This window comes from Pristiophorus japonicus, chromosome 10, assembly GCF_044704955.1.
Source record: "Pristiophorus japonicus isolate sPriJap1 chromosome 10, sPriJap1.hap1, whole genome shotgun sequence".
NCBI classification, from domain to species: Eukaryota; Metazoa; Chordata; class Chondrichthyes; family Pristiophoridae; genus Pristiophorus; species Pristiophorus japonicus.
Window position 1 is genome coordinate 148,146,469 of NC_091986.1, and position 26,067 is coordinate 148,172,535.

Below are 26,067 nucleotides of genomic sequence, written 5' to 3' on the forward strand. Positions count from 1 at the left end.
TGGGTAGTGCTGGCTGCAAAGAGCAATCACATAAAGCAGCAGGCAGCACTAATTTAAAGTGCTCTCTGCAGCACAATAAACCGATAACCACATACCACGGTCCCCACACTCGTTTTCAGGGATTATCCAATTTAACCCCCATGGTGTCAACATTTTCAGATGATACCAAATTAGGGAGTGTAGCTAATAATGTGGAGGATTGCAGCAATTACAATAGGACATAAACAGGCTTGTAGATTGGGCGAATGATTGGCAAATAAAATTTTGTATAGGGAAGTGTGAGATGGTTCATTTTGGTAGATAAGAAAATAATTGGTGTAGAGGATACATCAATCACTAAAAGTAGCAACACAGGTTAATAAGACGAATCGGGCTGGATTTTCGGCTTTCTCCGTTTCGGAGCGAAAATGGAGGCAGTGTGGAAAAATTACCGTTTTCGCTCCGTTACCGATTTATGGCCTAACTTTCGGCATTTGGGGTATGACAAAGGGAGGCATTGCACTATTATTCGGGACACAAAAACGTGATCCTCGGCAACTTTCATCATCATCATCATAGGCAGTCCTTTCAAATCGAGGAAGACTTGCTTCCACTCTAAAAATGAGTTCTCAGGTGACTGTACAGTCCAATACAGGCATTACAATCTCTGGCACAGGTGGGACAAACAGTCGCTGAAGGAAAAGGTGGTTTGCCGCTCGCTCCTTCAGCTGCCTGTGCTTGTCTCCGCATGCTCTCGGCGATGAGACTCGAGGTGCTCAGCGTCCTCCCGGATGCTCTTCGTCCACTTAGGGCAGTCTTGGGCCAGGGATTCTCAGGTGCCGGTGGGGATGTTGCACTTTATCAAGGAGGCTTTGAGGGTGTCCTTTGAAACATTTCCTCTGCCCACCTGGGGCTCGCCTGCCATGTAGGTGTTCCGAATAGAGTGCTTGCTTTGGGACTCTCTTCCTCAGGCAAGAGAAGGCTGTGCTGGTGCATTGGAGGCGGTGTTGGATCTCATCGTCAATGTCTATCCTTGCTGATGATAGGCTCCTGAGATATGGAAAATGGTCCATGTTGTCCAAGGCGCAGTGGATTTTGATGACCGAGGGGCAGTGTTGTGTGGCGGGGTCGGGTCAGGTTAGTGGAGGACCTTTGTCTTACGAATGTTTTTGGTGAAGGTGTTGACGATGGTTTGGAGTTCAGCCTCTGAATGTGTGCAGGTTCAAGCATCGTCCACGTACTGTAGTTCGATGACCGAGGATGGGATAATCTTGGAGCTTGCCTGGAGGCAATGAAGGTTGAACAGGTTCCCATTGGTTCTATAGATTAGTTCCACTCCAGCGGGGAGCTTGTTGAGCTTGAGATGGAGCATTGCAGTGAGGAAGATCGAGAAGAGCGTTGGCACGATGATGCAGCCCTGCTTGACCCCAGTCTGGATCTGGATTGGGTCTGTGGTGGATCCGTTGGTCAGGATCACGGCTTGCATGTCGTCTTGGAGCAGGAGGAGGATGGGGACAAACTTTTGGGGGCAGCCGAAACGGAGGAGGACGCTCCATAGTCCCTCGTGGTTGATAGTGTCAAAGGCCTTTGTGAGGTCAAAGAAGGCCATGTACAAGGGTTGGTGCTGTTCCCTGCACTTCTCCTGTAGTTGTCACGCGGTGAAGATTATGTCCGTTGTACCCCTTAGTGGATGAAATCTGCATTGTGAATCTGGGAGGAGCTCTTCAGCCACAAGGAGAAGATGGTTGAGGAGGATTCTTGCGATGACTTTCCCAGTAGCCGACAGCAGGGAGATTCCACTGTAGTTGTTGCAGTTGGACTTGTCCCCTTTTTTAAAGATCCTCGCCAACTTTAGTGCAGGGCCGTGAGCGCCTCGAGAGAGCCTTGAAAAGGAAAAAATAATTCAAAAAACCATTCAAAGCACATGACCAAAACCCTTCCCTAACATATCGCTGCAAAAAAATAAAAACTTTAATTTACCTTTTTTCAGGTTTTCCAACTTGTAAAGTCCTGTCCCCTCAGTACAGATTAACACGAGGCATGTAGTGAAGTCAAGGTCACTCTGGACCTGCACCTTTATTTCACAGCTCTGGAATGCTGCTCTTGCCTGAGACCTGTCCTTATATACCTGTCTCTTGCATGTGCACCCCTGGTGGTAAGGTATGCTGGTGGTTACAAGTCATTTCTTATTACAGTCATGTATAGCATGTTAAGATACAGTTATATATAATAATGTAAGATACATGACATCATCCTCCCCCAAGGTCTTATTGTCTTTATAGGTTCAGTCTCTCAGGTGGTCTAAGATCTCGCGTGGAGCGCCTGAGTTGTGGTTCAGTTGTTTGCCTTGGTGTCTGTTTTTCTTTGGGTGTGGTTGCTGGTATCTCGCCTGGGCTGTCTGTTTCAATTGGTGTGATTGTTGTTGACTCGCCTGGGCTGTCTGTTGGGATTGCCCTTTCCTCAGGTTGTTCCCTCTGTCTGTCCACCAGGTGTGGTGCGAGTTCCACGTTATAGTCTGCCTCTGGTTCCGCAGTGTTGTTGGTAAATCTGCTTTTGACTTGGTCTACATGCCTCCGGCAGGTTTTGCCATTGTCCATTTGTACTACCAGTAGCCTGTTTCCTTCCTTGCCCGTTACTGTCCCTGCAAGCCATTTGGGACCCCTGCCATAGTCTAGTACAAACACTTTGTCCCCTATCTCATTCCATCTCCCCCTCGAATTTCTGTCATGGTACTCAGTCAGCTTACGGCGCTTTTCCTCAACGATTTCGTGCATGTCTGGGAGGATTAATGAGAGCCTTGTTTCTAATGTCCTTTTTATCAACAGTTGCGCGGGGGTTATCCCAGTCAATGAGTGCGGACGAGATCTGCATGCCAGCAGCAGTCGCGACAGGTGACCCTGCAGCGTGGGACCTTGGATTTTAAGCATGCCTTGTTTAATGATTTGCACTGCTCTCTCTGCCTGGCCGTTGGAGGCTGGCTTGAACGGTGCCGTCTTGATGTAATTTATGCCGTGGTCAATTATAAAATCTTGGAATTCTGCGCTGGTGAAGCACGGACCATTGTCACTGACCAATATGTCGGGGATTCCGTGCGTTGCAAACATGGTTGCGAGGCTCTCCACAGTGGTGGAGGTTGTGCTTGAGTTTAAAATGGTGCATTCGATCCACTTTGAAAATGCATCTACAACTACGAGGAACATTTTTCCCATGAATGGGCCCGCATAGTCGACATGCACCCACGACCACAGTTTGGTAGGCCAGGGCCAGGGGCTAAGGGGAGCCTCCCTGAGGGCATTGCTGAGTTGGGCACAAATGGTGCACCTTCGGACGCAGAGCTCCAAGTCCGCGTCAATACCAGGCCACCAGACGTGGGATCTGGCTATGGCCTTCATGAGAACGATCCCCGGGTGCTCGTGGTGGAGCTCCTGGACAAATGCCTCTCTGCCTCGCAGAGGCATGATTACTCGGCTGCCCCACATCAGGCAGTCTGCTTGTAGTGATAGCTCATGCATGCGCCTGCGAAAGGGTTTTAATTCCTCGGGGCAGGCATCGCGAGCCTCTGCCCAGTCACCGGTTAGGACACATCTTTTTACTAAGGGTAACATGGGGTCGCTGGCCGTCCAGGCTCTGATTTGGCGAGCTGTCATGGGCAAACCTGTGGACGCAAAAGGCATTGATTGCCATGACTATCTCACAGTCCTGTTCGTCAGACCCTTCCGTGGTTGCCAGGGGCAGCCTGCTGAGCGCGTTGGCACAGTTGTCTGTGCCTTATGGTATAGTCATAGGACGCCAGCATGAGTGCCCACCGCTGAATTCATGCCGAGGCGTTGGCGTATATTGCCTTGCTCTCGGATAGGAGGGACGTGAGGGGCTTGTGGTCGGTTTCTAACGCGAACTTGGCTCCGAAAAGGTATTGGTGCATCTTTTTGACACCGTACACGCACGTGAGCGCCTCCTTCTCTACCATTCCCTACCCGCGCTCCGCCCGCGAAAGTGACCTGGAGGCATAAGCTATGGGTTGTAATTTGCCCGCACTATTGACATGTTGCAAAACGCACCCGACCCCATACGCTGACGCATCGCATGTGAGAACTAGCTTTTTACCTGGATCAAAGAAAGTCAAAACACTGTTGGAACACAGAAGGTTGCGTGCCTTATTGAAGATGCGTTCCTGGGCGTCCCCCCAAAACCAATCACACCCCTTCCTGAGTAGCACATGGAGAGGCTCCAGCAGCGTGCTTAAGTTCTGCATAAAGTTCCCAAAGTAATTGAGCAGCCCGAGAAAGGCGCGCAGTTCTGAGACATTCCGGGGCCTGGGTGCCAGGCGAATTGCTTCTGTTTTGGACTCTGTTGGGCGAATTCCATCAGCGGCAATCCTTCTGCCCAAAAATTCAACCTCGGGCGCAAGAAACAGGCACTTGGATTTCTTGACTCGTAGGCCTACCCGATCCAACAGCTTTAGTACTTCCTCCAAATTACGGAGATGGGAGTAGGTGTCCCTGCCCGTGATAAGTATGTTGTTTTGAAATACAACCGTCCCCGGGATGGACTTGAGCAGACTCTCCATGTTGCGCTGGAATATGACAGCTGCCGACCTGATGCCGAATGGGCATTGATTGTACATGAAAAGGCCTCGGTGTGTGTTGATGGTGGTGAGTAGCTTGGATTCCTCTGTCAATTCTTGCATCATATACGCAGATGTGAGGTCTAGTTTTGAGAAAAGTTTACCTCCAGCCAATGTGGCAAATAAGTCCTCTGCTCTGGGCAGCGGGTACTGGTCCTGTAGGGAGACTCTGTTTATGGTAGATTTGTAGTCCCCACAGATTCGTACGGATCCATCAGGCTTCATGACTGGGACGATGGGACTTGCCCAGTCGTTAAATTCCACAGGTGATATAATGCCTTCCCGCAGAAGCCTGTCTAGCTCGTGTTCAATCTTTTCCCTCATCACATAGAGTACAGCTCTGGCCTTGTGATGGACCGGTCTAGCATCCTGTGTGATGTAGATTTTGACTTTGGCCCCTTTGAAAGTGCCCACACCTGGCTGAAAGAGATGTTCAAATCGCTTTATAACTGTTGAGTAGGAGGTCTGTTCCTCTAATGACATGGCATGGACATCATCCCATTTCCAGTTTAGTTTTGCCAGCCAGCTTCTCCCCAGCAGTGCTGGGGGGTTTCCGGGGACAATCCACAGGGGAAGTCTGTTCACTGTCCCTTTGTGTGTGACAGAGAGCATGGCGCTGCCGAGGACTGGTATGATTTCTTTGGTATAGGTCCTTAGTTTGGTGTCGACCCTTGTGAGTTTTGGTCTCTCTCTTTTATGCGGCCACAGTTGTTCAAATTGTTGAGCGCCCATGAGAGATTGACTCGCTCCTGTATCCAGCTCCATGTTGACAGGTATCCCGTTGAGTAGGACCCTCATCATTATAGGAGGCGTCCTGTTGTAGGAGCAGCGGCCATTGATCGTGTTGACCCGCTGTACATCGGTGTCCCGGGTACTGTCACCACCGTCTTCTGGTCCGCTTTCCGACCCATCCGATTCGTATACCAGCCGAGCTGCCATTTGTTTTGCACATGCGGGCCAGATGCCCTGTATATTCACAGTTCCTGCAAACAGCCTGCTGAAATCAACATCCCCTTGATGAATGCCCACCCCCACACCTCCAGCACAGACTGCTTCTATTGTTCCCAAAGAATGAGCTGCGTCTGGCTGATCTCTCTTGAGCTTCTCAGTTTGTAATTGATTGCTCGCATTGTGGGTTGATGTGGTGTGATCGGCCGTTCCTGTGGCCCTTGATGGCTTCTTCGCCACTGCCTGCTGTCGAGAGCCTGTTCTCCCGGTTTTGTCTGTTTGTAGGGGTAGCAGCTTGTTTAATGCTGTGAACTTCTTGTTCCGATATTTCGTTAGTTGTTGTACCTGCATTGTAAATCAACCTCGTTTCTTCTTCCCCTACCAAGAATGTCTGTGCAACCAGTGCGGCTGCCTCTAAGGTCAGGTTCTTGGTCTCCATGAGCTTTCGGAATATGCCTGTGTGGCCCATTCCTTCAATGAAAAAGTCTGTCAGCATTTCTCTCCTCAGTTCATCGGAGAACTCACATAAACTAGCCAACCTCCGAAGTTCCGCCACGAAGTCGGGTATGCTCTGGCCCACACAGCGCCTGTAGTTGTAGAACCTGTGTCTGGCCATGTGTAGGCTGCTCGCTGGCTTCAGGTGGTCTCTTACCAGTGTGCTCAATTCTTCAAACGACTTGCTTGCTGGTTTCTCGGGTGCCAGCAGATCCTTCATTAAAGCGTATGTTTTCGAGCCACAGCTGGTCAAGAGCTGGGCTCTTCTCTTGTCTGCTTTGTCGTCTCCTAACCAGTCTTTGGTTACAAAGCTTTGCTGGAGCCTTTCTATAAAGTCCTCCCAATTGTCTCCAGCATTGTACTTTTCATCTGATCCGTTGTTTGCCATTTTGTGGATTCTGTAATCCCGTAACTCGTCGCCACTGTAAAGTCCTGTCCCCTCAGTACAGATTCACACGAGGCATGTAGTGAAGTCAAGGTCACTCTGGACCAGCACCTTTATTTCACAGCTCTGGAATGCTGCACTTGCCTGAGACCTGTCCTTATATACCTGGTGCACTCCTGGTGGTAAGGTATGCTGGTGGTTACAGCTCATATCTTATTACAGTCATGTATAGCATGTTAGAATACAGTTATATATAATAATGTAAGATACATGACACAACTTACCGCTGCCGGTCTTCGGGGCGCGGCGTAAGGATCGGGCGAGTGCCGAAACTCGGACAGTAATGCAATCCGAGTCGTTTCACCCCCGGCACAGTTCTCCCTGGCGGTGCTTCCAAGCAAAAAGGAACCAAAGATCGCGACCAGGCTAAGCGACCGGGTTTTCGCCGCAGAGAGTCAAAACGCGGCGAAAACCCGGTCACAAACCACCCGAAAGTCCAGCCGAAAGAGTGCACAGTATGGGGTTTATTTCTAGAGGAATATAAAAGCAGGGAGGTAATGTTAAATTTATTAGAACTTTAGTTAGATCACACTTGGAGTATTGTACACATTTCTGGTCTCCACACTACAAAAAAGATATTGAAACACTGAATAAAGTGCAAAAAAACTAATATCGCCAGAATTGATAGCAGATGCAACTGTTAGGAAAGATTGAGCTCTTTCCTTTGGAAAGAAAAGGTGAAGAAGTGATGTGACAGGTCTTTAAAATAATGAAGGGGTTCAATAGGGTGGGTGCGGAGAAACTGTTTCCATTTGTAGATGAGTCCAGATCAAGGAGGCATAAATGTAAAATGAACACTGTGAAAACAAATACAGAATTTAGGAGGAGTTTCTTTCCACAGAGAGTGGTAAAAATGTGGAACTAACTACCACGTGATTTAAGCAGATAGTGTTGATGCACTTAAGGTGAGCCTTGATGCTCACATGAAAGAGAAGGAAATAGACGGATATCGGGTAAGATTGGGAAGAGATAATTAGAGTGGGAGGAAGCTTGGGTGGAGCATAAACACCTGCTCAGACCAGTTGGGCTGAATGGCCGATTTCTGTGCTGCAGATTCATAGATTCGTTGAGTACAGAAGGCGGCCATGCGCTCCATTGTGCTGACTCTTGAAAACAGCTATTCAGTTAATCCCGCTCTCCTCCTGTTCTTTCCCCATAGCCCTGCTATTTCCCCATACTTTTTCCTTTTTGAGTATGTATCCAATTTCTTTTTGATAGTTACTATTGAATCTGCTTCCAATACCCTTTCAGACAGTGCATTCCAGACCATAACAACTCACTGTGTTTAAAAATAAATCTCTTAATCTCCCTTCTGGTGCTTTCGCCAATTACCTTAATTCTGTGTCCTCTGGTTACCTACCCTCCTGCCAGTCAAAACAATTTTTCCTTATTTATTCCCATTAAAACCTTTTGTATGCTATGTAAATTTCAAAAGCTTAAATTTGAAGACCATGGTTCATCTCGTGGTGGTTCTTAAGGTTACTTTTGTGAAATGTAAGTAGTGCTGGGATTTTGATTTCCATGGACCTACCAATACCACCAGCAACTATATATTTCTTTTTCTCCTCTCCTGGTTTTGACTTGATTTCCAGGAAGACTTTTCTTTTTAAAAGGCAGTTGTACAGGGTATTGGTGAGGCCACACCTAGAATACTGCGTGCAGTTTTTGTTATGTATATAAACTTTACTAGTGTGTAAGACTTGCCACCAGGGTGCACACCTGTTGGAGACCCAAGAGTCACCTGCACACCCTGGGCAAGCAGGTATAAAAGGCAGTATACCATGCTGCTTCCTCACTCTGGAGTTACAACAGTTTGAGCTTACAGTATACAGTCTTGTGGAGTTAGGCTGAACATAACAATTGGCGACGAGTAACAGATCACGAACTTTCACGCGGTTATGGCTGCCGTTGTTATTCTTGAGAGATTTGTTGAAGGTGATGATTGGGAAGCCTTCGTTAAGCGTCTTGACCGGTACTTCGTGGCCAACAAGCTGGATATGGAAGATACCGCGGTCAAGCGCAGGGCGATTCTCCTCACTGTTTGTGGGTCCCCGATATATGGCCTCGTCAAAAACCCTTGGACAAGACATATGCAGAGTTGTGCACGCTGGTTCGGGAACACCTCAAGCCAAAGGAGAGCATCTTAATGGCCAGGTATCGCTTTTACACACACCATCGCTCCGACGGTCAGAACTATGTCGCCGACCTAAGACGCCTTGCAGGATCGTGCGAATTTGCTGGATTTTTGGGGGAAATGTTGCGGGACTTTTTCATGCTTGGAATTGGCCACGAGGTCATTCTTCACAAACTGCTGTCTGCCGAATCACCAGATCTGAGCAAGGCCATCACGATAGCCCAGGCTTTCATGTCCACGACCGATAAAACTAAACAGATATCTTTGCAGCATTGAAGCTCACCAGCAAGTACTGTGCATAAAATAACAGCTTCAGCAGGTAGAACTGTACATGGCAGGGCCTACACGCCTGCAGAGGCCAGACCTAGGATGACTCAGAGTCCGCTGTGGGGCATGAATGCGAAACCATTAACACCATGTTGGCGTGGCAGGGGCAATCATAGAGCCCATCAATGTCAATTCTAGCACTACATGTGCAAGGGCTGTGGAACAATGGGGCACCTCCAGCGAATGTGCAAACGTACTGAGACTCACCACGTGGCAGAGACGGCAGAAATGACTGATCCGGCGCGGATCACGTTGAACGAGTAAGAGAGGCAACTCAACCTGAAGAGGCTGAAGAGGAAGTGTATGGGGTACACACCTTCACCACCAAAAGCTTTCCGATAATGTTGAAAGTCAAATTAAACGGCATTCCAGTTTCCCTGGAATTGGACACGGGGGTGAGTCAATCAATTACGAGCCAGAAGGCTTTTGAGAAACTGTGGGGCAACAAGGCACAAAGGTCAAAACTAAGCCCGATTCACACAAAGCTGTGCACTTACACCAAAGAGCTCATACCAGTCATTGGCAGTGCTGCAGTGAAGATATCGTACGATGGAACTGTGCATGATTTATCACTATGGATTGTATCAGGCGGTTCGGCAGAAGCTGGCTAGGAAAGATCCGATGGAACTGGGACGACATCAAAGCACTGTCTTCAGTGGCCTCGTGCGCCCAAGTGCTAAACAAATTCCCAACTTTATTTGAGCCAGACATCGGCAACTTCACAGGCGCCAAAGTGCAGATCCATCTAGTCCCTGATGCACGGCCCGCTCATCGCAAGGCCCGAGCGGTTCCATATATGATGCGAGAGAAAGTTGAGATCGAACTGGACAGACTTCAATGAGAGGGAATCATATCGCCAGTCGAGTTCAACGAGTGGGCCAGTCCAATTGTTCCACTGTTGAAAAGCGATGGGACGGTCAGAATCTGCGGGGACTACAAGGTAATAATCAACCGAGTCTCGTTACAGAACCAGTACCCACCACCCAAAGCGGATGACCTGTTCGCAACGCAAGCAGGGGGGAAGTCGTTCACCAAGTTGGATCTAATCTCTGCCTACATGACACAGGAGCTGGCTGAACATTCGAAACAATTGACGTGCATCAACACGCACAAAGGACTGATGCCCTTTTGGGATTCGCTCGGCTGTGGCCATCTTCCAGTGGAACATGGAGAGTCTGCTGAAATCGGTTCCGCGCGCCGTGGTGTTTCAAGATGACATCCTGATCACTGGTCGCAACACCACCGAACACTTGCACAACCTGGAAGAGGTTCTAAAGCGATTGGACAGAGTGGGACTCGGGCTGAAACGCTCCAAGTGTGTTTTCCTGGCGCCAGAGGTCGAATTTTTGGGGAGAAACATTGCGGCGGACGACATCAGACCCACGGACTCCAAGGCGGAGGCTATCAAGAATGCACCCAGACCACAAAATGTGACGGAGCTGCGTTCGTTCCTGGGACTCCTCAACTATTTTGGTAACTTTCTACCGGGGTTGAGCACTTTGCTGGAACCTTTGCATTTATTGCTACGCAAGGGTGACGACTGGGTTTGGGATAAATCTCAAGAGACAGCCTTTAATAAGGCCAGAAACCTGCTATGTTCTAACAAGTTACTTGTATTGTATGACCCATGTAAACGTTTAGTACTAGCTTGTGATGCATCGTCGTACGGGGTCGGTTGTGTGTTACAGCAAGCCAGTGTGTCAAGCAAACTGCAACCGGTTGCCTGAAATCCTACAGTATGGTTGAGAAAGAGGCATTAGCATGCGTATATGGGGTTAAGAAAATGCACCAATACCTATTTGGATTCCGGTTCGAGCTCGAAACCGCTCCTTTCGCTGTTCTCAGAAAGCAAAGGTATTAACACCAATGCTTCGACCCGCATCCAAAGATGGGCACCAACATTAACTATGTATGACTATGTAATCCTCACAGACCAGGCACTGAGAACTGTGCTAATGCCCTCAGTCAGCTACCATTGCCCACCACCGTGGTGGAAATGGCGCAACCCGCAGACTTGCTTCTTGTAATGGATGTTTTTGAGAGCGAGGGGTCATCCGTCACAGTTCGCCAGATCAGGACATGGACTAGCCAGGACCCTGTGCTATCACTAGTAAAAAGCTGCGTCCTTAAAGGGAGCTGGTCGGCTGTTCCCGGGGAAATGCAAGGCGAAATTAAGCCATTTTATCGACGCAAGGATGAAATGTCCATCCATTCGGATTGTCTCCTATGGGGGAATCGTGTGGTTTTGCCAAAAAACGGCAGGGAAACGTTTATACGCGAACTACACAGTACCCACCCAGGCATAGTCATCATGAAGGCCGGACGTTTGGTGGCCCGGCATTAACTCAGAATTGGAGTCATGCGTACACCAATATAGCACTTGCTTGAAATGTGTGACGGACGGTTCCCTGCAGACCCGGTTATCTCGGGTTCTGCTCAGCTACCGGACGCGACCCTACTCGATTACTGGTATTCCCCCTGCAGAATTGTTAATGAAGAGAGCACAAAACCAGGCTCTCCTTATTCCACCCAGATCTCAATGATCACGTAGCAACCCGGCATCACCGGCATAACATGTACCATGATCGCGCGACTATCGCGTGACATTGAGATTAATGACCCTGTGTTTGTTCTTAATTACGGTCATGGTCCCAAATGGGTTGCTGGCACTGTTTTAGCCAAGGAGGGGAATAGAGTGTTTGTTGTCAAACTTTTGAATGGACAAACGTGCAGAAAGCATTTGGAACAGACCAAACTGTGATTCACTGACAACCAAGAACAGTTTGAAGAGGACATTACCATCATTGATCCACCAACACACACCTACCAGCAACCGACCTCGCTGTCAATCACGAGGATGAACCCACCATGCCCGACAGTCCGATCAGACCAGCCACGCCGCAGTGTAGCAATGATCCGACCAACTCACCCATGCCAGGACTTCATCTCAGGTGATCAACCCGGGAACGAAGAGCCCCTGATCGCCTCAACTTGTAAATAACTTGAATCTAAGAATTTGGGGGCGTGGGGGAAGTGATGTTATGTATGTAAACTTTACTAGTGTGTAAGACTTGCCACTAGCGGGCGCACCTGTTGGAGACCCAAGGGTCACCTGCACACCCCGGGCAAGCAGGTATAAAAGGCATTCTACCATGCTGCTTCCTCACCCAGGAGTTACATTAAAGAGACCAAGGTCACAACAGTTTGAGCTTACAGTATACAGTCTTGTGGAGTTATTCTGAACATAACAGTTTTGGTTTCCATATTTACGAAAGGATATACTTGCTTTGGAGGCAGTTCAGAGAAGGTTCACAGGGTTGATTCCAGAGATGAGGGGTTGACTTATGAGGAAAAGTTGAGTAGGTTGGGCCTCTACTCATTGGAATTCAGAAGAATGAGAGATGATCTTAACTGCATCATCAAAGAGGGTTTGAAAGCCAACCTCGCAGCAGGCCAAACATTCGATGAAGCGGTTCAAATGGTTCGACAAAGCACTGCCTAACTGGGAAGACACCTGCTTAGCTCATGTTTGGGCGGAATCTTTGCTGGCTACTGGACATTCTCAAACCCCCAGCCAAACTTAGCGCGAAGATAGCCACACTCGTATCCCAGATTTCGGAACGTCAACAAAAAGCGAAGTTGTACACTGACACAAAACAACGTGCTCAAAAGCCTCAACTGAAGAACAGAGACTGGGTCAGAGTTAAGCGCCCAAACTGGAGTCATAAGCTCGCATCTTCACTTTCGCCTCCAAAACAGATAGGGTTGAACTTTCGCCCAAACACCTACGAGTTCAATGATGGAACTCGATGGAACGTTCGTAAACTGATCCCAACTCACAGGCCAACAGACCAGCAGGATGGGACAGTGGCACCGTTCTGTTTTCCAACCGAAAACCTTGATCAAACACCGCAAGTTCCATGCCGGTTTCAGCATATCAGAACATGGCCTGGCTATCTCAAGGACTTTGTTCATAGACTGTTTTCAGAGGGGGGAAATATGTTGTGTTCATACTTTATTTGTTTGTTACAGGACGCTAGTCAGGCATTAGGACCCTGCGGGAGCTATTCACACACTGCTGTAAACATTTTGGTTTATGCTGGTTTTGGGATTCCATTTTGGAGAGTTGCTATAAAGGACACAGTTAGTTACACTTCTCCTGTTTCAGTTAGTCTGTTTATTTACGTACACAACATGGTGAAGGTACTCCCACAGTGTTTTTAGGGAGGGAGTTCCAGGATTTTGACCCAGTGACTATGAAGGAACGGCGATATATTTCCAAATCAGGTAACTTGGAGGGGTAATTGGAGGTGATGGTGTTCCATTTGATTTTCCTACTCAGTTCCTAAGCTCAGCTACTTTACAATAGGGAAGTACAGAGCGGGAGGCCAGTTTATTTCTTCCAAGGAGAAAGAATCTAAAGAAAAGTGCTTTGAGTAACATGGATAGGGGCTTTCCCCTCTCAGTTTTGTCATTTGTGGTCTGGAAAGAAAAAAAGATAACCAAGCATGGGATGGGGAGGGGAAGGATTACAAGAGAAATTAGAGAAAGATAAAACACAAGAGGTAGGGAGACTGGGTAGGAGTAAAGGAGCAAGATCAGGGATTCTGTTGACAGATTCAATATTAACTTTCAAAAGGGAATCGGTTCAATACTTCAAGGGAAATGATTTACACGGCTATGGGGAAAGAGCAGGGGAATGGGTCTAATTGGATAGCTCTTTAAAAGTACTGGCATAGGCATGATGGGCCGAATGGCTTCCTTCTGAGCTGTATCAGTCTACGATTCTATGATAATGAAATAAGACACCTTAAAAAAAAGTGACCATTAAAAGAGAAAAGTTTAGCAGAAGCTTGGGTGATGGGGGAAGGTGTTAAATGTATTGGCCTAGAAATTGGCCTCCTTAGCACCTCCCGTTATTGCCTCCGGGGGGGGGGGGCGATAACGGGTCGTTAACGACTTACCGACCGTGCGCGGCGAGATGTACGACTCCTGCTAACTTTGGCGAGAGTTTTGTGGTGGCGGTAAGACATTGCGCCCCGATCTGCGCCTGGAGGTCGTGGCATCATTGCCAGGAGTGTCACTCCGGTAGCGCCCCAGACCCGAACTTTAGTTCCGCCCCCTGTAGCATCGGCGGGCGAAAGCACCGACAGCTGCAGGAGGCATTGTTTGGGAGGCCGGGAGCTTCGGCGCAAAAATTAAAGGGAAGGTGGCCAAGGTAAGATCATTTCCGTAGCTTTGAGGATTGTACCAAGCAGTAAGGCGATACTTGATAGCATGAAGAGTGAGGAAATCCGCGAACTGGTCGGACACAAACTGTGGTCCATTGTCAGTGATTATGACCTCTGGGAGGCCCCACTTCGTGAACATACACTGCAGAATAGTGACGATGGTTGATGAGGTCACTGAACTTGTTGTTGCGATTTCTGGCCATTTGGAATGCAGGTCATGTACTGCAACAAGGAAACGCTGGTGCTGTGGAGCTGCTTCAACTAGACTGAAGATATCCAACTGAAATTGTTGCCATGGTCTTTGTGGCCATGTAATGGGTTTCATTGGTGCTGGTTGGATGTTTGTGGCCTTTTCGCTCAGACTGCATGCTTCGTAATGTGAGACAAACTACTCGATGCGAGTGTCAATCCCAGGCCACCATACTGAATCGTGACATCCCTGTTCATGTGGACAATGCCAGGGTGTCCATCGTGTGCCAATGAGAGAACGCGCTGTTGAAGCGATTTGGGAATTACTGCTCTATCACCACGAGCTAGGCAGCCATTGTACCAAACGGAAAATTCATCGCGAAGTCTGTGGAAGGTTTTCAGCTCTTCCGCAATTTGCTTCGGCCACTCAGTCTGGGGGAAGTGGCACATGTGCTGGAGTGTAGCATCACTCTGTGATTCGGTTTTGAGTTTGTTGCAGGAGACAGGTTTCTGTTGGACTGAGTGATGATCGATGTGACATATGTGTCGTCATCTGTGAACAAGTCAGCACCAGAGTACGAACAGGAGTCGAGTGGCTGAGCATGTCAGCTACGTGGTTGTGATTGCCAGCAATGTACTGTACATCAAAGTTATACTGATGAAGGCGACCTGACCATCGGCTGATTCATTGTGGGCTGTGCCCAGATCTAGTTGTAGCGACTGGCGTAGTTAGCGCTTGGTGATCTGTACAGAGGGTAAATTTCCTGCTATAGAGGTAGATGTGCCAGTGTTCACATGCGTAGATGCAACTGAGTGCTTCGCATTCCCCTGTAGAGTATTTACATTCTGCAGACGAGAGCGCGCGAGAGGTGAAGGCTACTTGGCATTCCAGGCCGTCAATCCATTGCGAGAGCACAGTGCCTGATGCATCCGTGATGACGTACATAGTGGAATTCGGATCAAAGTGCGCGAGAATAGGAGGGGCTGTGATTTTCTCCTTAAGCATGGCGAATGCCTGAGCCTGGGAATCTGTCCATTCCCAAGGGACGTCCTTGCACAGCAACTTGCAAAGTGGTTCGACAATGTGCGCGTAGTACGGGACGAACTTCAGATAGAAGTTGCAAGTGCCTAGGAATGATGAAAGTTCTTTGATGTGGGTAACTTCCTGCATTCGCGTCAATGCTTGTGCTGTGACTCTGTAGCCCAGAAAGTTTATTTCTCCAGCAGCGAATGCACACTTATCGGCAGTAAGTGTAATGTTATGTGTAGCAAATCTAGCCATAACTGCGTGAAGCCGCTGGTCATGTTCTTCCATTGTCCGTCCATGGACGACAATATGGTCAAGCAGATTGAGGGTTCCCTCAATGCCTGCTAGCATAGTAGTGACAATCTTCTGAAATGCACTTGATGCAGAAGATAGTCCTTCGGGCATGCGTCGATACTGATACAGACCATCATGCGTTGTGAATGCTGTGAACGGTTTGCTATCCTCTACTAGGGATATCTGCAGGTAACTGCGGCGCATGTCGAATTTCTTAAAAACTATTGAGCCGTGGAATTCTGAAGACAGTTCGTCGATGGTAGGAAGAGGGTACTTGTCGGGGATGATGGCCTTGTTGACCTCTTTCAGGTCGATGTACAGGCGGATCTCCCCATTTTTACGCCAAGCAATGACTAAGTTCGAGAGCCAGGGTGAGGATTCGATGCTCTCAATGATTCCCTGAGATTCGAATCGCGAATGGGAGACGGCAAAATCGCTGCGTAACTGATTTGACGGAAGGGTCAACGCGGGGACGGTGGCAGAATTTTGTTGTCACTCCAAACCCTATGAAGATTGAGGGATACTGCTTGTCAAAGTCCACCCTGTACACAGGTGTGGCAGTTGGGTTGTAAACTTTGAATCCAAGCTTGTCAAAAAGGTCAACACCCATGAGGCTACCTCCCTTCATGACATGAAAGGAAAAGTTCTCCAATGTTATGTCCTTTTAGTATATCAGGACAGATATGACCCCAAGTACCTCAATTTTGGAGTCGGGAGTACACATGTCGAGTGGAAGTTGCGGGCTGCAGTTGACAGTGCGTGAAGTGGGTTTTGTACACAGCCTCGCTCAATATGGAGACTTTGGCTCCATGGTGAATTAGGAGGCAGATGGGCGTGCCGTCAATGTTTACATCAAAGTCCTTGAATTTGCCCGAAACAATGTGTGAAATGTCACTAACGGTGTAAACCATACTGGGTTTATCATTATCAGAGTTGTCCACATGTCGAACATGCTGCGATGAGCGACAGACACTAGTAAAATGGTTCATTTTACCACATGCAGAGCATTTCTTCCCATGTGCAGGGCAGTTAGGACTCTTTGCTGAATTTGATTTGTCCCCACAGTTAAAGCAGTGGAAGTTAGACCCATGATCCATAGTGGGTGGCTTATTACTAGCCCTGGGTCTCTGCTGTGATTTCTGCTTTGGACGAACACCTTGCACGTGGGCTATAGCTGAAGTCTGCTGCACAGTGGGAGCAGAGGATCTGATTGCTTTTGAATCGGAAAGCGTGATTTGATTTGTGTTATGTATGCAATCCTAGGCAACCTTTATCATACCTCCACCAGAGGGCTTACCTGTTGGAGTCCCAAGGGATTCCAGCATCCCTTGGGAGCACTGTATATAAGCAGGACTCCCATGCTGTACCGGCACTCTGGAGTTTGAATAAAAGGAGCTAAGGTCACACTTACTCATTGTCTACAGTACTCAGTTGCATCATTTTATTATGAGCTTAACAATTTGGATAGCCAAATTAATTGCTTTGTCCAATGTCAATTTGTCATCCTCCATCAGGAAGCGGGGGATCGTTGTTTTCTCAATAATTTGATCCCTGGTCATTTACATAAGAAATAGGAACAGGAGCTTGCTCCGCCATTCAATAAGATCATGGCTGATCTGATCATGGACTAAGCTCCACTTCCCCGCCCGCTGCCCATAACCCCTTATCCCCTTGTCATTTAAGAAACTATCTATTTTTGTCTTAAATTTATTCAATGTCCCAGCTTCCACAGCTCTCTGAGGCAGCGAATTCCACAGATTTACAACCCTCAGAGAAGAAATTTCTCCTCATCTCGGTTTTAAATGGGCGGCCCTTATTCTAAGATCATGCCCTCTAGTTCTAGTCTCCCCCATCAGTGGAAACATCCTCTCTGTATCCACCTTGTCAAGTCCCCTCATAATCTTATACGTTTCGATAAGATCACCTCTCATTCTTCTGAATTCCAATGAGTAGAGGCCCAACCTACTCAACCTTTCCTCATAAGTCAACCCCCTCATCCCCACAATCAACCTACTGAACCTTTCGTAAATATGGAAACCAAAACTGCATGCAGTATTCCAGGTGCGGCCTCACCAATACCTTATATAGCAAGACTTCCCTGCTTTTATACCCAATCCCCTTTGCAATAAAGGCCAAGATACCATTGACCTTCCTGATCACTTGCTGTACCTGCATACTATCCTTTTGTGTTTCATGCACAAGTACCCCCAGGTCCCGCTGTACTGCAGCATTTTGCAATTTTTCTCCATTTAAATAATAATTTGATCTTTGATTTTTTTTCTGCCAAAGTGCATGACCTCACACTTTCCAACATTATACTCCATTTGCCAAATTTTTGCCCACTCACTTAGCCTGTCTATGTCCTTTTGCAGATTTTTTGTGTCCTCCTCACACATTGCTTTTCCTCCCATCTTTGTAACGTCAGCAAACTTGGCTACGTTACATTCAGTCCCTTCTTCCAAGTCGTTAATATAGATTTCCTCTGTGAGTGCTCCAAAGTTACACATAGCGGCCAGTTCAGTTAATGAAATGATGTACTGTTTGATTAGTTCACCGTTCCCTTGCACCCTTTGACAACATTTGTATCTCTTCATCATGATACTTTTCATTGGCCCAAAATATTTCTCTAGGGCGCTTACCGCTTTGTCGTAGGACTCCGTGTCTTCTATTTGGCCAAAGATGCATTGGCCTTAGGTGCCGAGGCAGTGGATAAGTATTGCACTGCGGCGAGCTCGTGTTATGTTGTCGCTGTCTAATCCACTCGTGGTGCTATACATAGAAAAGCTTTTTATCCATCTCGGCCACGGGATTGGAGAGTCCCCAGGTGTGGAGAGGAAAGACATGGGAGGGGGTAGGGAGGCTAATTTGATTCAACCTTGTCGCCAAATTATGTTGTGTACGTAAATAGACAGACTAACTGAAACAGGTGAAGTGTAACTAACTGCGTCCTTTATAGCAACTCTCCAAAATGGGAGTCCCAAAACCAGCATGAACCAGAATGTTTACAGTAATGTGTGAATAGCTTCCGCAGGGTCCTAATGCCTGTCATGTGTCCTGTAACTAACAAATAAAGTATGAACACAACACATCACACAGACTGTCGTGGTTCAAGAAGGCGACTCACCACCACCACCTTTTCAAGAGCAATTAGGGATTGGCAATAAATGCTGGCCTTGCCAGCGACATCCACATCCCAGGAACAAATAAAATAAAATAAAATCTGCTTGGTGGTGAAGTGGCATCTGCTGGAGTGCATGTGGCAGATCGGGCTAGATCACGGCTGCCGTCAGGGACCAGCTAACTGGTCCCAATGCAGAGCCTGCAGCAATGGTCCTTCCCTTTAAGGGAGGGGAGGAGCCTCGGAATGCAGCAGCACTCCAAAAAGGAATCTGAAATAAATTGTGAAAAGCAACTTTAAATATTTAATAATATGTATTATTTGTAAAATAAAAAACAAACAAGACTTCATGGGTTAACATCCAAGTTCTTAAATCTTAGGTTGTTGATACAGTTTGTATTTATGGAATGGAAGTATTTCTTGTCTAGAAGTGGTCTTGTTTTTAACTTACTTTTATTTTTGACTTCAGGATGTTGGTCCAACTGTGTCTGTACTTGTACTGCAAATGTCTGTGGCGTTTTCTCAAATTTGCCCTGAGAAAAATAACAGGAAAATGTGAGCTGCAGAGAATCTGCCACAGCAAGAAGCCTGGAGCTCAAAGGACATTGAAAATAGGTAGGTGACAAACATATTGAGTTTTTCTTTCATTTTTATTCCTTTCTTTTCCTCTATTTCCTATCATTTTTCGCTGACCAGAAAGGCAGATGACCCGCTTCCATGTTTTTCTGAAATCCAGTTCTGTCATAAGTTATTTGAAGATATGTCTCCCTCACTCCGAGAAGCATCTTGCTTGTTTGTAGCTGACTTCCTTTTTTATCACTACAGGAAGTGAGTTGCTATCATTTGGTACCTGCCTTCCGATGAGGAAACTCATTATAGAAGGAATTTTGAGATGCAAAATCCGTCTTTGGACTCTCAAGTCCTACTCCTGCTGTACTATTCAAATCGGTTTTCAGCCTTAAAGGCTTCCAAAGTCGAAGCTTTTGGTTCTACAAAATGTTGCCTGCTGCTCTGAAGTGCCATGTTTTATCATTCCTGATGCTTCTACTCTTTCCCTTCAAGGCCCTTCACATTCGGCCACCTACCTGATTTCCCACCCCCAGCTACCTATTGGGAAGCATGTTTTGCGCTGACAGTTCACTGACCACATTATACTGAGGACCCCTAAGCAAATAAGGATCAGGTCCCCTGTGAACATTTCCAAATGGCGGTTGCATATGACTTGCCTCGTGTATGCTTCACATGAAAATTATCCCCATGTTGTCCTCTCTGTATTGCCTTAACATTATTTGAATACATGTCTGATGCATTGTTATATCCAAAGTTTGATGTTACAAATTAAGCATCAGTAATGAACATAAGCAACAAAATATCGTGGAAGTGAATTATTTTCAAGCTTATTGTGCCCATCACATTTTGTTTTCAGTAGCAATCCAGCACCAGAGGCATGCAAAGGTGCATTTAACGAAGTCTAAGAAATAGATCAGGAGTGAAGTGCAGAGAATGATTATTTTATTCCATGCACTTTCAATTTAGAGCATTTAAATTTTCAAACGCGCAGCAGCATTCAAATTGCAAAAAAAAAGTCTGTATTTTTAAAGCTTTTTTTAACTTCCGTTTATTCTCCAATTTCCAATTTCCTCCAATTAACATAGAAACATAGAAACATAGAAAATAGGTGCAGGAGTAGGCCATTCGGCCCTTCGAGCCTGCACTGCCATTCAATGAGTTCATGGCTGAACATGCAACTTCAGTACCCCATTCCTGCTTTCTCGCCATACCCCTTGATCCCCCTAGTAGTAAGGACTACATCTAACTCCTTTTTGAATATATTTAGTGAATTGGCCTCAACAACTTTCTGTGGTAGAGAATTCCACAGGTTCACCACTCTCTGGGTGAAGAAGTTTCTCCTCATCTCGGTCCTAAATGGCTTACCCCTTATCCTTAGACTGTGACCCCTGGTTCTGGACTTCCCCAACATTGGGAACATTCTTCCTGCATCTAACCTGTCTAAACCCGTCAGAATTTTAAACGTTTCTCTGAGATCCCCTCTCATTCTTCTGAACTCCAGTGAATACAAGCCCAGTTGATCCAGTCTTTCTTGATATGTCAGTCCCGCCATCCCGGGAATCAGTCTGGCGAACCTTCACTGCACTCCCTCAATAACAAGAATGTCCTACCTCAAGTTAGGAGACCAAAACTGTACACAATACTCCAGCTGTGGCCTCACCAAGGCCCTGTACAACTGTAGTAACACCTCCCTGCCCCTGTACTCAAATCCCCTCGCTATGAAGGCCAACATGCCATTTGCTTTCTTAACCACTTGCTGTACCTGCATGCCAACCTTCAATGACTGATGTACCATGACACCCAGGTCTCGTTGCACCTCCCCTTTTCCTAATCTGTCACCATTCAGATAATAGTCTGTCTCTCTGTTTTTACCACCAGTGGATAACCTCACATTTATCCACATTATACTTCATCTGCCATGCATTTGCCCACTCACCTAACCTATCCAAGTCACTCTGCAGCCTCATAGCATCCTCCTCACAGCTCACACTGCCACCCAACTTAGTGTCATCCGCAAATTTGGAGATACTACATTTAATCCCCTCGTCTAAATCATTAATGTACAATGTAAACAGCTGGGGCCCCAGCACAGAACCTTGCGGTACCCCACTAGTCACTGCCTGCCATTCTGAAAAGTATCCATTTACTCCTACTATTTGCTTCCTGTCTGACAACCAGTTCTCAATCCACGTCAGCATACAACCCCCAATCCCATGTGCTTTAACTTTGCACATTAATCTCTTGTGTGGGACCTTGTCGAAAGCCTTCTGAAAGTCCAAATACACCACATCAATTGGTTCTCCCTTGTCCACTCTACTGGAAACATCCTCAACAAATTCCGGAAGATTTGTCAAGCATGATTTCCCTTTCACAAATCTATGCTGACTTGGACCTATCATGTCACCTCTTTCCAAATGCGCTGCTATGACATCCTTAATAATTGATTCCATCATTTTACCCACTACCGATGTCAGGCTGACCGGTCTATAATTCCCTGTTTTCTCTCTCCCTTTTTTAAAAAGTGTGGTTACATTGGCTACCCTCCACTCGATAGGAACTGATCCAGAGTCAATAGAATGTTGCAAAATGACTGTCAATGCATCCGCTATTTCCAAGGCCACCTCCTTAAGTACTCTGGGATGCAGTCCATCAGGCCCTGGGGATTTAGCGGCCTTCAATCCCATCAATTTCCCCAACACAATTTCCCGACTAATAAAGATTTCCCTCAATTCCTCCTCCTTACTAGACCCTCTGACCCCTTTTATATCCGGAAGGTTGTTTGTGTCCTCCTTAGTGAATACCGAACCAAAATAGTTGTTCAATTAGTCTGCCATTTCTTTGTTCCCCGTTATGACTTCCCCTGATTCTGACTGCAGGGGACCTACGTTTGTCTTTACTAACCTTTTTCTCTTTACTTATCTATAGAAACATTTGCAGTCTGTTTTAATGTTCCCTGCAAGCTTCCTCTTGTACTCTATTTTCCCTGCCCTAATCAAACCCTTTGTCGTCCTCTGCTGAGTTCTAAATTTCTCCCAGTCCCAAACATTGGGAAGACCGAAGCCATTGTTTTTGGTCCCCGCCACAAACTCCATTCCCTAGCCACTGACTTCATTCCTCTCCCGAACATCTGTCTGAGGCTGAACCACACTGTTCGCATCCCTGATGTCATATTTGACCCTAAAATGAGCATCCGACCACATATCCGCAGCATAACTAAGACCGCCTATTTCCACCTCCGTAACATCGCCCGTCTCTGCCCTTGCCTCAGCTCCGTCGCTGCTGAAACTCTCATCCATGCTTTTGTTACCTCTAGACTTGACTATTCCAACGCACTCCTGACTGGCCTCCCACATTCAACCCTGCGTAGACTTGAGGTCACCCAAAACTCGGCTGCCCATGCCCGAAACTCGCACCAAATCCCATTCACCCATCACCTCTGACCTACATTGGCTCCCGGTTATGCAACACCTCAATTTCAAAGCTCTCATCCTTGTTTTCAAATCCCTCCATGGCCTCGCCCCTCTCGCCCCAGCCCCACAACTTCCCAAGATATCTGCGTTCCTCTAATTCTGGCCTCTTGAGCATCCCTGATTTTAATCGTTCAACCATTGGTGGCCGTGCCTTCTATTGCCTCGGCCCTAAGTTCTGGAACTCCCTACCTAAACCTTGTCTCACAACCTCTCTTTCCTCCTTTAAGATGCTGCTTAAAACCTATCTCTTTGACGAAGCTTTTGGTCACCTGCCCTAATTTCTCCTTATGTGGCTCAATGTAAAAACTTTTGTCTTATAATACTCCTGTGAGGAACCATGGGACGTTTTACTACATTAAAGGCGCTATATAAATACAAGTTGTTGTTGTTGGAATGTTTGTGGACAATTTACTAAACCCATTTGAAAAAGAGAAATCAAGCAGGTCTTCAAGGTTTACAAATGTTGCTCTACACAGAATCACCAAAATGTGCAAGGGAACAATCTGGGGTGACAGCATTTGCCAAAGACTGTTTATAATAGGCTGTACAAGGTAAAAAGAATGTACTAGTGTAACTGCTCTCTCATATTCCTTGCTTCTCTTAATACCACGGTTGTAATCGGGAGATTGTGGGCATGGATCCTGTTTGGCGTAACATGTTTGAGATTCAGTTGTCTGCACCACTAAACTACCCTGTAATGGGATTGATGAAAGATGCTAATTCTACTTTTACACATTTGTATAAATTATATTTTGTGCTGGTATGTACTGCTAATTGTGGTTATTGCTAACTAAGTTGCTGGTAATGGTTGCTAACTAAGCTGCTGGTAATAGTTACTAGCACAATGTATTTCAGGAAGCATGCAGGAAGGAACTGTAAGCACCTTTGCTGAGCTACAATTCACATATGTTTCTGCACAAGAAATGTTCGTAAACCAGCTTTTAGGTAACAGTTATAGAACATTCATGATTGCATACTGCACGTCTGTATTAATTGTAAGAAAAATATTTTTGAAAAGTCTTTTGTAAACAAGTCATACATTCGAAAGAACTAGAATTTCTGTGAGATTCTCCCAATTGTCTGCAGTAACTTCAGCAGAAATCCTGCAGAATGGCGTAAATAGCTGGCTGTTAAAGTGGGAGATCGAGGGGACCCCCTCAGAAATTTCAGACACAGAGATGTACAGCAAATTGACATTGTTATGTATGGAGAAAGAGTCGGACCGAACACTGTGAGCTCAAAGTAAAGTCTTTTATTGCAGGTCTCCAGAGTGCCTCTCCAACCTGTGAGGCCTTCTTAAATACCTGTGTTCCCAAGGGATTATGCGATCCCTTGGGACTCCAGGGAATGAGCCCTTTGGTGGCTGTACAGAGTAAATACAAGTTTACATATATAACAGACATATGTAATATATAATATATTAATGAAATTGTGCCATCACCTGTGAAATTTTCCCAATATAAATTCCTATACCCACATCGATAATAGTTTAAATTCTGTTACTCTGGGGTTTCTGCAAATCTTCCACCAAAGTTACAGCGGACAATCATAAGAATACCCACAGAAATTAATGGAAATTCCATAACTGATATCCAGTCGTATCAATACATTTAAGGGGGTTGCATTTAAGGCCTTCAACACCATGAATAGTGATAAAGGAATCCTGCTAGTCTATAAAAGTTGGATGCTCACTCTTACTGCTTGGCAGGTCTATTGAGAAGGGGATACATTGAAATGTCCGCCTGAACAGGACATCTGTGGCCATCTTGATACAGAGATGTACAGCAGATTGACATATGACTGAGATTACCCAAGGCTGTGTAAAGGAATCCAGGGATGTAGAAACGGGCACGCCCAAATTTCTACCCCAAAATGTCTGCTTATAGACCTTTTTTGAAATACAAAGCACAGTGATGATTGTGATATCTTCCTCTATAACACTTAAATTTAATTTAAATTCATTGTTATGTTCTTCCTCTGTCATTTTTTTGAAAATCTACTTAACTTTCTCATTGGGTCTGTCAAGTTGGCAGGTATTAAGAGAGAGAGAAGGCAGTGCTTCCCTGGCTCCACACACCATCTCGTGTGCTTGATGGCTGCTTCATTGCCAAACCCAACTGCTATTACATTCTGAAACTGTAACTGCACTGTTATAGGCACAAATTGCAGTCAGAGGATGAGAGCAGATGGCAGCAAACATATTAAACAGAACTAATAAAATAACAGTCACTTTAAGCCTAGTGCAGTGCAGGTGGGGATCTCTGCTATTCCAGCTTAGTATGAACTGTTGGATAATCTTGTCTGCAGTGTATAATAATTTGATTTCTATACTTTCTTGCCAGAGTCATCGCTAAAGACCTCCAAGAATGAAGTAAGTAGAATTCTTTGTTGGCATTCTATCCATGGTTATTATTTTTAATGTGCAAACTGTATCCGGATATGAATTCCTTTATTATCTACTAAATTAGGACTGATCCAATTATGTTATGAATACTTAAACTGAGTCAACAGTTACACTATTAGGTGGCAGTCTATTTCATTACACAATGCCTCAGTCGTACTGCATGATTCAACATGCTACAGTCCTGATCATTTGCATCATGCCAATCCCAGATGTGCTAGTAGTTTGGCATCAGTAGCAATGCAATCTTGCACCAATGGTATTGCATATCAACAGCAGCTGACTTTAGGTACTTTGGTATGTCCTGGGGACATAACTTGCATTTATATCGTGCCTGTTCTCTTCTTTTTTCTGTTACAAACTTTAAAAAGTCCACAGGATGGTTGCTGTGTGAGACTTTCAATTTTCTAATTATAGCAAAAGAACTGATTAGCTCAGTGTCAAAACATTTTCTCCTACTATGGAGCTCTTTAGGCCACATATAAACAATTGCAATGCAAAACACCATGTAGAAGGTATACTTGTAAGTGGTCAGTCTACGACTATTTCCCGAGGTTTTCGAGGCCTCGCCATAGGGTCCAAATACGTAAGGGCTTTTACTTGGCAGTGACTGGTGCCAAATCGGCCCTGCCTTGCTTGCTGGGCTACGGGTTGGTTTTCCGCAGAGACCGATGCCAATAGATCTCTCACAGTTATCCAATCTGCTGTTTATAATTAAACACCCTCTTATAGCAAGTACACTAACCCTGCCCTTATGTTCGAGCGAAAAGTGTTACAACAAATTGTCTTATAGTGAGATACGGACCAATGTTTCG

The 26,067-nt window shown here is 46.2% G+C and overlaps 1 protein-coding gene across 1 annotated transcript in view; it reads left to right on the top strand.

Moving 5' to 3' along the window:
- Positions 1–26,067, top strand: part of elmod1 (ELMO/CED-12 domain containing 1) — a 141,176-nt gene that overhangs the window by 32,399 nt on the left and 82,710 nt on the right. Inside the window, exons 2-3 of the mRNA XM_070892164.1 lie at positions 19,281–19,426; positions 25,194–25,222. Coding sequence (XP_070748265.1) covers positions 19,282–19,426; positions 25,194–25,222 — 174 coding nt within the window. The 5' untranslated portion in view covers position 19,281. The remainder of the gene's footprint in view (positions 1–19,280; positions 19,427–25,193; positions 25,223–26,067) is intronic.